The 11,679-nt window shown below is 40.4% G+C and overlaps 1 protein-coding gene across 1 annotated transcript in view; it reads right to left on the reverse strand.

Annotated features, from left to right (window-relative positions):
- Positions 1-9,234, reverse strand: part of LOC307124796 (60 kDa lysophospholipase-like) — a gene marked incomplete at its 5' end in the record, with an annotated part of 28,760 nt that extends 19,526 nt beyond the window's left edge. The window contains 3 exons of the mRNA XM_079814243.1: positions 2,871-2,996; positions 3,251-3,362; positions 9,023-9,234. Of these exons, the coding sequence (XP_079670369.1) occupies positions 2,871-2,996; positions 3,251-3,362; positions 9,023-9,234 (450 nt within the window). The remainder of the gene's footprint in view (positions 1-2,870; positions 2,997-3,250; positions 3,363-9,022) is intronic.
- Between the last annotated feature and the right edge of the window lie 2,445 nt (positions 9,235-11,679).

Consider the following 11,679-nt stretch of genomic DNA (forward strand, 5'->3'; position numbering starts at 1 on the left):
ATTCACATACTATTCCTTGTTTACTCAAACCAGTCAATTAATCTTAACTTGTTTTTTTCTAAAGTGCCATTTTGTCAAGGAAGAAGAAAAAAAGCTCACCATTATGGTAATCAGTGTTCACTATGGTTGGAACATTCATATTATTATAACTTTCTGATGCAGCAATGCAACAAGAAATCACGGTTATTTGGTTTCAAAGGAAGAGAAGTAATAAATAGGTTGCTTTTAAGTTGACCTTCTGACTGAATAATGAACTAATGATTTAGTCAGAAATTAAGATCACCTTTTAGAATTAACCTATGTAATATTTCCCTGTATGTATAATGTCATAAACACCTGTGGAATTGGGCTGATATAATCCCTCTATATTTTTATCAATATCTTGCAGTTGATGCTTGAGTCACACACAGAATTCATTACTTCTATATGTAAGTGTTAGCACTAAAATGGTAAACGATCATTATATTACATAAAGGGAAATATCATTGTAAGGCCGCTTAGAATTCGCTCCAACGACGGTAGCGATAGCGGTTTGAAGGCCACTGGGCATTCCGTGTCTTTCAGCCGGGCAGAATGGATTTAATTCTAATTTATGCTAAATCTGACTCCATTATATCATAATCTCGAATTTAGGATAGAATGCCAATTGGTTGTTTGGTCATTTATATTTAATAATTAGTCATACATTTAATTATTCTGTTTTAACCCTTTGTTGAAATTATATCTGTTTCCCAATCTGAGATAATTAATCGTTCCAGAGTAAATCAGAATAGGTCAAAATTTAACAATTTATTAACAGTGGTAAATGTATAATGCCAATTACATAATCAATTACAAAAGAATCCATACATAACATCAAATATTCCGAAATAACCTAAAGAGTGAAAGATTTCCTGACTTTCTGAATATTACGTAACACAGAGCGTTTGCTGTGTGTTATACGGGCCAACCTCGTTACAGTATTGTAAAACGATATCAAACACATATAATATTGTATTGTGAGATTTGACTTTTAAATCAAATAGATTTTGGATGTTCTGTAGGTGTTTTGGCATGAGAGGGAGCCAGGAGTTTGGGGGAAGTTCAGGTGAGGGGTGATGGATGTGTATAGAAGCCATTCTCTATTGAATCACTCAGTGTGATGTTGTCTGCAAAAGGTGTCCTTTCATTGTTCTCACCAGACAACTTGGCATTATGCAAGTTTTCCTTGTCTTTCATTACATAGGTTAATTTTAAAAGATGATCTTAAGTTCTGATTAAATCATTAACTATAGGTCAACTTTTAAAATCAACCTATTTATTACTTCTGTTCCTTTGAAAACAAATAACTGTGATTTCTTGTAGCATCACTGCATCAGTAAAGGAGTTATGATAATAAATGTTCCAAGTGGCCAACCATATTGAACACTGATCACCATAATGGTGCATACATTTTTTTTTTTGGCTTGACAAAATGGCACTCAAACCAATCAGTTAACCTTAACTTGGTTTTTCTGAGTCAACAAGGAATAGTATGTGGATAGTACAGATTACTAGATTTGTACAATTAAGTTAAGACACTAAGTAAAGTTAACTAAAAAGTGTTTGTTAGAATCACTGTTGGATTTTACAGTGTATTCTAAAGTGAAACACATGATAACTACATTAAAACTTAAAGGGTTACATCAGCGCTGGGAAGATGAATGTGTATTTAAACTGGGTCATTTATGTAGTAGAAATGTGAAATTATTTTTGAGTTTGGTGCTTTCTAGACTGAGGAAAGACAAAAAAAATATTTTTGTCTCATGTATATGAAAGACAACAACTCCCAGAATGCACTTGCCCTACGGGGCCACCTTCGTTTTGATCTTCATAATAATACCATCATTTCGTTCAGTTAGAGAATAGACACTAAAATTAAAAACTGAATGTGTCTTTTCAATAAAGTGTGAGTGTGCCAAATGAAAGGCACGGCACAGATGCAGCAGGAGTCAGATTTCCTTCATCACTAGAGCGAAGAGCTGAGGTAAGCGTGGCAGTCATTCACGGTGTGTTATCAGATCGCATATAAGCTTAACTGCTCCGTTATTAATGCGCGATCCGAGGGGGCGAGCGCATTTACATTCTGTGAGTGAGATCTCTCCCCTATGGGCAGGTTGATAACCTAACATGCGGAACAGCTCCATCTACTGGCTGTAGTTTTTAGCCTCTGGCCAAAAAAATCCTCATCAGAGGATAGTACCATAATTTGAGTATACTACCGGGTTTCTACTGATACAAAGCTTAATGCTAAATCACTGAAGTTACCCTTTAAGCCAATGTACACTTTTGAGGTTTTTGTAAGGTATTGAGTGGCAAACCAACACGTTTCACTCCTATTCGTCACATATTGAGGCTTGGTCAGTTCCCTTCGGCAATGACCAAGCCTATAAAAGTAGCCAATAAATATTCATAAAATCATGTCTACTTTTACAAATGCAAAGAATTATATGCGTCTTGATCTGACACATTGGGCAAATAACTGAAATCAATGGAGCACCCTGTGCGTCGAAAAGTGACTTAAGGGGTAACCTGTGCGTTAAGAAGTGACGGCGATAGGTCCTGGCCAAGCTTCAATATGTGACGAATAGGAGTGAAACCGTGTTGGGAAAAAAGTTCTATCCTACACAATTATTCACTACCATGTTATTCATATTGTACGCATGAATTTCTCGATATATCAATATTTTTTATTTGTGTATCTCTACTTTTCAATTCTCACATCAGTATTGATATATTGATAGGCCTATACTTCACATCGATGACCAATCACAACAGGTTGGTCCATATTGAGAAATGCTCAATATGTGTAACAAGGGTGAGTAAAGGATCTATTTAAAACCTAACATTACCTGTGAGCCAGTGACGATGACAGGCTTTCCCAGATTCTCACACATGAAGGATAAGACAGAAGAGGTGAACGCCATGGTGTCTGTGCCGTGCAGGACGACAAAACCCCTGTATTGAGTGTAGTATTTCTGTCAACACGGAGAAACACATTTTGAAAATCTTAGTAGTGATTTTGACATGCCAACTAAAGAATTGTTGACCTGTTCACTGAATTCTTTTTTTTTTTTTTTTTTTTTTTAAATAACAAAAATTATTATGTTCACAAATCAGTATATTCAGTCATGTCTAACTCAGTGCTTAGTGCAGCCTTTTTATTTCAGTTTAAAAAAGAAAATGTGCTTCAACTCAAAGCCAAACATCAAGATGGTTAAAAGGGAAGCACCTCAATGTCTTTTCCAATTTTGGCCCAGTCACTTGGGGTCATATTAGAGGAGTCGAGGAGGGGATTGTACTCTAAAACTGTATATACAACCCTTTTTTTCAGTTTGGACGGTCTGTTGTGAAAAAATAGAGAACATGTTTAAAATACAGTACAATGAAAAAGTTTATTCTAAAAAGGACCCAAACATTGATAAGCTCTAAAAGTAAAGCAAGTCTTCTTATTTAAACCAGCAAAGGCTATTAGGCACACATGGGTTAGTTTAGCTCAACTACAACAAAACAAAACAAAACAAAACAAAACAAAAAATATATTTTTTCTTTACAGTGAGATTCTTAAGGATTTCAGGGGTGCCTTCTGTATTTAAACGAAAATTATTGTTGCGTCAATGGATGAGTGAATGTTGTGAAACAGCAGACTTCAGACTTAATGAAGTAATGAAGAGGGGATTAAACAAATAATAAATAGCCTAAATAAGTTAAATAAGTAATAAATAAGTGAATAAAGTTAATACATAACTTTATTCATCATACCCTTTGATATTATAACTTTCCAGATCTTTTACATTCACAAACTACACACTGCATGAAAGGTAATATTCGTAAAAGCCTAATAGGGTCACTTTAAGATAAAATATGTTACATATTAAATTATTAAAAGTAACTGAACATTTTGCATTTGTGCATTTTTAGCATGCCCTTACGTGCATAACCAAGACCTACACTGTAAAAACAAAAAGGAAAATGTACTGGTAATTTTCTGCCAGTACATTATCCAGTAATTTTACCGAAAGTTTATTTAACCCTTAAAACACAAACTAATGCAATGTGTAATGTAAAATACAGGTAAAACACCTGTCAAAAATCAATAAGGAAAATTCCTTCATAATTATACAGTACATTGTGCCCTATTTTTATAGACTTTTTTTTTTTTTTTTTTTTTTTTACAGTGTATTCTGTACAACACATTATATTTAAAAAGTGAAATCATGATGTCCAGAATACACAACTGAGTCACCAAAAATAAAATTGACTTGCTTGCTTCTTTCTTTCAAAACATTATTTTACATATTTAACCCATCCACTTGTAAAATTTAGGCTGGTATATGCTACTTTTCAAATGCAATTTGCCTACGTAATATATATATATATATATATATAAAAACAAAAACCTGTGGAACAATTTTCATTAGAGAAAGCAAGCATTCTTTGTTATTCTATAGATATAACAACTATGCTCTCTCTCTCTCTCTCATATATATATATATATATATATATATATATATATATATATATATATATATATATATATATATATATATATATATATATATATATATATATATATATATATATATATATATATATATATATATATATATATATATATATATATATATATATATATATATACATATATATACATATATACACACACACACACACACACACACACACACACCAATAAGACATAACATTATGACCACTGACAGGTGAAGTGAATAACACTGATTATCTCTCATCACGGCACCTGTGGGTGGGATATATTAGGCAGTAAGTGAACATTTTGTTTTGCAAAGGGCCAAATTGTGACGGCTAGACGACTGGGTCAGAGCATCTCCAAAACTGCAGCTCTTGTGGGGTGTTCCCGGTCTGCAGTGGTCAGTCTCTATCAAAAGTGCTCCAAGGAAGGAACAGTGGAGAACCGGCGACAGGGTCATGGGCGGCTCATTGATGCACGTGGGGAGTGAAGGCTGGCCCGTGTGGTCCGATCAAACAGACGAGCTACTGGAGCTCAAATTGCTCAAGAAGTTAATGCTGGTTCTGATAGAAAGGTGTCAGAATACACAGAGCATCTCAGTTTGTTGTGTATGGGGCGGCACAACCGCTGACCAGTGCCCATGCTGACCCCTGTCCACCACCCAAAGCACCAACAGTGGCACATGAGCATCAGAACTGGACCATGGAGCAATGGAAGAAGGAGGCCTGGTCTGATGAATCGCATTTTCTTTTACATCACATTGATGGCCAGGTGCGTGGCTTACCTGGGGAACACATGGCACCAGGTGCACTATGGGAAGAAGGCGTGGCGGCGGAGGCAGTGATGCTTTGGCCAATGTTCTGCTGGGAAACCTTGGATCCTTCCATCCATGTGGATGTTTCTTTGACACGTACCACCTACCTAAGCATTGTTGCAGACCATGTAGTGCCTTTCATGGAAACAGTATTGGTGTGTGTGTGCACGCATGTGTGTGTGTAAGACTGTGTCATTTAGTCACATCATCAGGCCTTAAATAATGCCAAAATAAACTACACGTGATACGTGATGCCATCGACATGCCATTCTCATAGCTTGAAACATTATTGTACAACCATAAATATTTTTCTAAGACTAACCAGCACATTTTAACTTTAAGGATGAAAATGAAAGAAACCACATCCTCCATGGGCTGCAACACAATTTCAATTATATATATATATATATATATATATATATATATATATATTTGTGTGCATCTGCGTGGAAACTTACGGCAGCACCAGCGGTTCGCCAATTAATGTTGTATACCGCTCATACAGCTTTGTGTCTTGTGCGTACTGCTCATCATGCATAATAGGAAGTGAGCGTAGATATCCAGCAAAAACATTAGGTACTGGATGCAGAACTGCAAATATAGAAGAAAAGCATGTAAAAAGTTATGAACAAATGCACCAAATTCATATGCACAAAAAATGATAGGTTTTCATTGGGGATGTTAACGATTAATCAACGATCGTTTCATTTCAATTATTTTGCGACCCTTTTACAGGTAGAGTTTGTGTGTGCATTCGCAGCCTTTTGTTTTGTGCAAATGTAATTTGTAATGTTGTGTTTATTTTGTGCAGGCCTATAGGGTGAATTCGGGTAATCTAAGAATTTTGACTTCTGCAATTATTTTCGATCTAACACATAAGATCAACACATTAGACTTTTCTGAAATCCCTAAAATGTTTTATAACTACACCAGAAAAAAATATTGTAGATATTATAACCAGAGGAGACACATATTAATGTTTTTGTGCCCACAAAAATTGCCTGAATTTTATAATCTGGGACACGTGTATTAGGCCTAAAAACTATCATGCCAAACACAATACCACCTTTAAAAAAAAAAACATTATGAAAAAATGACAAGTACAGAAATCTCAATAAGAAAATGTATATTATTGTGTGATACATGTCTATGAAATGTCATTAATTCATATACACAGGGCTAGTCATATAGAGAGTGTTCCAATATCATGAAAAATCATTTCTATACACAGGATTAACAATCTACTGTGTTAAGTCATTTAAATTAATTTAAAACTCTATTGTTATTATTATTATTATTTTTAATCAACTGCTGTGAACTTAAGCTAACGTTATAACCTCCAGTAGCCCCCATTAACACCCATTTTCATTATGGCATACATTAGCGTTATATTAGAGTTAATTTTAAAGTACAGTATATCAGTGGTCTACCCCTAAATTGTAATGAGATCTAGCCTTGTCATTAGACTTATAAAGTCCCTAATGCATACCGTCTCGGTTACGTATGTAACCCTCGTTCCCTGAGGAGGGAACGGAGACGTAACGTTAGTGACTAACGAATGGGGGTTTCGATTAGAAGCCATTTACCTTCAAGGAGTCTAACAGCGCCCAATGGCAGTACCAATGCCATGGGCATGCGGAATTTGCACGTGTAACTCCGCCCCACAGTGTGGGTATATAAGGAAGTATGCTGGCAACATCGCATTATGTATCTACTGCGGAGCCAAGACTGAACTCGGGCTGTTCCAGCAGCACAGCAGAAATGGCAACGGGACGTTACATCTCCATTCCCTCCTCAGGGAATGAGGGTTACATATGTAACCGAGACGTTCCCTTTCGTTCAGTCACTACGACGTAACGTTAGTGACTAACGAATGGGGCTCCCAATACAATGACGCCACTCAGCTGTCATCCAGTGCCCTGCGTAAGTCTGAGTTCCCTGTCGTAAGACTAGTCCGGACGAAGGACTCCCACTTATCACAGGAATACCAAGGTACACTGGGAAGCATATTCCAGTGGAGATATGACAAAATGCCTACCCGTAGGGAGGACTTAGAGAGTACACATATGACCCGCTAAGGGCTGCATATGGGAAACTCTGGGGTACCAGCCGAAGGTGGATTTTTAACCCCAGGAGTGGCAGGGACTTGCCAAGGGAAAGACACCTGCTCACTGAGGAGGCTTACGGTGGAAATGCACGTGTGGGGGTCGCCGGAGGGGAACCATGCACATGGGGCACCTGGCCGAACACGAGGGTCTGGGCTCGAGAGAGGGCAGACTGAACTGGCGTCGGCGTAGACAGTGCTGGAGGAACTCAGGGCTCTCGGGAGCTCACCTGAGGAATATATATCGCACGTATCCAGTCCGTGGAGTGGAATGGCGAGCAAGCGAAGACACCTGAGCCTAGTCCATTACCGGCCACTAGTAGAGGCGAGTACATAGTCGGACACAGGCTCCACTCAGAGATTGTAGAATCTGGCGAATGTGTTAGGTGTCGCCCAGCCTGCAGCTCTGCAGATGTCTGTTAGCGAGGCGCCATGTGCTAAAGCCCAAGAGGAGGCCACACTCCGAGTGGAGTGGGCCCTGACCCCAAGGGGACATGGTCGACCTTGCTGCTGGTAAGCCAAAACAATGGTGTCCACTATCCAGTGAGACAACCTCTGCTTTGAGAGAGCACTTCCCTTCCACTCTCCACCATAACAGACAAAGAGCTGGTCTGAGGTCCTGAAACACTGCGTCCTGTCTACGTAAGTGCGGAGAGCACTTACTGGACAGAGCAATGCCAAGGCTGGGTCTGCCCCCTCCGTGGGCAGCGCTTGCAGGTTCACCACCTGCTCTCTGAACGGAGTGGTGGGAACCTTGAGCACATATCCGGGCCGGGGTCTCAGGTTCACGTGAGAGTTAGCCGGCTCGAACTCCAGGCACGCTTCGTCAACCGAAAATGCCTGCAGGTCCCCTACACTCTTTATAGAGGCCAATGCGGTCAGGAGCGCTGTCTTCATAGACAAGAACTTAATATCGACTGACGCAAAGGCTCAAATGGAGACCTCTGCAGAGCATTTAAAACTACTGAGAGGTCCCAAGAGGGTACGAGGGTAGAGCGAGGAGGATGTAGTCTCCTGGCTCCCCTCAGGAACCTGATGACCAGATCGTACTGACTTACCTTTTTGTCCCCCAAGAGATCGTGGTGGGCAGATATTGCGGCCACATAAACTTTAAGGGTGGAGGGAGACAGCCTTCGCTCCAACCCCTCTTGGAGGAACGAGAGCACGGACCCGATTGGGCATTTCCAGGGTTCTTCTTGGCGGAAAGAACACCAGGTGATGAAGAGGTTCCACTTCAATGCATAGGCATGCCATGTTGACTCTGCCCTAGCGGAAGTGATGGTAGCCACCACCGGAGGTGGTAAGGTACTCAAACCTGCTGTGTCCCGTCCAGGAGCCACACGTGGAGGTTCCAGAGTGCTCCGGACAGGGCCGAGGGTTCCACTCTATCCCAAGACTCGCGGCTGCCCGAGACAGCATGGCTGTCAGCTCCGGGTCCGACTCGGGCAATGCTGGCGCGCCCGAAGGCGGCAGCACAGCCGAGTCATCATCCTCGGAGGACTCTAGCCCACCTTGAGATGCGGCGACCAACATTGCATCATCCTCCGGAGCACCAAACGAGATGCGCTGGGGGGCCGGAGCCGGGCCCGCGATTTACGCCTGAACGCTCGCGGGTTGCGGTGTGCTAGAGGGGTGTGTGGCCTGAGGCGAGTGAGGCATGAGCATCGGGGCTTTGTTCCACACTGTCACCCTCAGGCCACCAGCGAAAGTATCGCCTCTTGTGGAGACGGTAGATTGGGGTGTGGCAGAGGGGACTCTCACTTCTTTACGAAGATCATCAAGTCTCGACCGCAGCACCGCAATGGTCATGTTCCCGCAGTGGGAGCATGACGCATCCACAAACGCTGCCTGAGCATGCTGAACGCCCAAGCATACCAGGCAGTGATTGTGCCCATCGGAAGGTGATAACAACCAGCCGCTCCCAGAAGTACACGGGCTAGACATCCTGAAAAGGACGTGCCATGTGTAAGCTCTTTTATGAGAGGAAAGCCTTGCAGTGACGCTGAAGCGCCCAGGGAACACACACCAGCTGTCTAGCAGACCACTGTGCAGATCAGCCGGCAGGAAGTATGCGCTCGCTGGAACACGGCGTCAACACCAACACCTCTGGAAAGCTGCTCGTCTCGAAGGCTGACAAAGACTCAGTTAGCAGGCTTGAAGGGGTGAAGAGATACTCTTGGCTCCAAAGCAGAAACATAATGCGATGTTACCAGCGTACTTCCTTATATACCCACGCTGTGGGGCGGAGTTACGCATGCAAATTCTGCATGCCCATGGCATTGGCACTGCCATTGGGCGCTGTTAGACTCCTCGAAGGTAATTGGCTTCTAAGCGAAACCCCCATTCGTTAGTCACTAACGTTACGTCGTAGTGACTGAACGAAAGGGAACTCCCAATTTGAAGACTGTCCCAGATTACCCAAAGCATGCTGTTCCACATTCTCAATCATATATGACAAAGTGGGTCAAAAACTAAAACACATTTTTAAAAACTTTAATACATATTTTGTTGCTTGAATAGATCACAAACATAATTTGATAACAAGGAACATTGTCTTATCTATGACTAATGTCATTGACCTGGTCATGCAATTCCCAGGGGAGCTCCTTGATTGACAGGTGCCCTGCCCCTTTCTGTGGCATTACCCCCATTAAGTCATGTGATTTCAGTCACATGGCATCCATGCTAAACCTATAGTAAAAGTCCTGTTGACTACATTTTCTTTTGAAAAGGAAAAAAACACACTGGATTTAGGTGTCCCACATCACAAATGTCCCAGATTACCCAAATTCACCCTATATCGGATTTATCTCACATAGGATGCATTTGGTTAAGAATTAACGATAAAAAGTGGTGGTGATCATCTTCAGAGCATGCAGCTCAAACAGCAATGCACAACTAACAATGACTATGACTGGAACTGTCATATCATTATAAAGAGCACAATATTGTAATAAAACGCTGCGAATTCGTTGGATTTAGTTGCTGTGTTTCAGCAGGATGTTACGTAAAGAGTGCACTCACAGCAGGAGTTACTCATTCTGACTAGCACGTAACTTGGTTCAAGTTCACTCGTGCATTCACGTCATTTTGTGCAGATATAATTTGTAATATTGTTTATTTTGTATATATCTGATTAATCTCATGTAGGATGCAAGTTAAAAGAACTCTCTGTTTATTCAGCGTGCGCAGCTCAAACAGCCATGCACAAATAATAACTATGATTGTCATATTATATAACATTAAAGGTGTATTATGTAACTTGTCCGCTAGAGGTCGCATAATCAAAACAAAGGCGTAGTTTGATGACACCACGTTTGAGCGCAGAATCTTGGGATATGTGGTCTTCACCTCACAGCCAGTGGGAAAGAATCGGGACAGGACTCGGGCAGAAATCATGTTGATGGATGTGATTATTAACGTTACTGTAGTCTGAAGCAGAGCAGGAGCGAGTGTTGTGGAGCTGAGGAACCGCTGGAGCGATTGTTAATAAGATGAACGCAACACGCCTCGCGAGCAGCGGGACTTTTATTATGCCACAGTCCTCAGCTCTGTTTATCATATTAGATACATCTGAGTGTGTTGAAAATAAAGTTATGACGTTGACACTTGTTGCACACTGCAAAAAGAGTAAAGCGTTTCTACAAAATAAAACCGAGGGTAACGCAGAAATGACGTCATTGACAGGCGACTCCCTCACACGTCCCGGTTCCTCGGTTAAAATAGCAACTTTCTCATGATTTACAAATAGTTGTAAACATTTGGTATATAGTAAGTACTCAACTGAACAAAATATATAACACTGGCCTAGTGGTTTTTGGATATTTTACTGAAAAAAATGTTACATAGTGCACCTTTAATGAAAACAATATTGTAATAAATAATTGTGCCCTAGCACACATCTAATAAGTAATTTAATAAATGATCGATCACATTGATTTATTTTACAGTTATACTAGCCCTTTATTTTAGACTAAACCCTTTTCATTCATTTGAATACAACGTTTTGAGCGTTTGCACACCCTGTCATGTTGTTAGCTATAGCACTGATATGCATATTGCTGTATCAAGGCTACGATTAATCGACTAATTGAGCGATAATTTAAACAACGATCGATCATGGGTATTTGTGTATATTGACGTCCCTAGTTTTCATGTTTGCGTCCTTCGGGTTCTTTTGACCAGACCATCTTGAATATTTGATACTGCATATACTGACCTAATATTGTATCAATTTGCACATTTTTATATTTT

The sequence above is a fragment of the Gobio gobio genome (assembly GCF_949357685.1).
Source record: "Gobio gobio genome assembly, chromosome: 4".
NCBI classification, from domain to species: Eukaryota; Metazoa; Chordata; class Actinopteri; order Cypriniformes; family Gobionidae; genus Gobio; species Gobio gobio.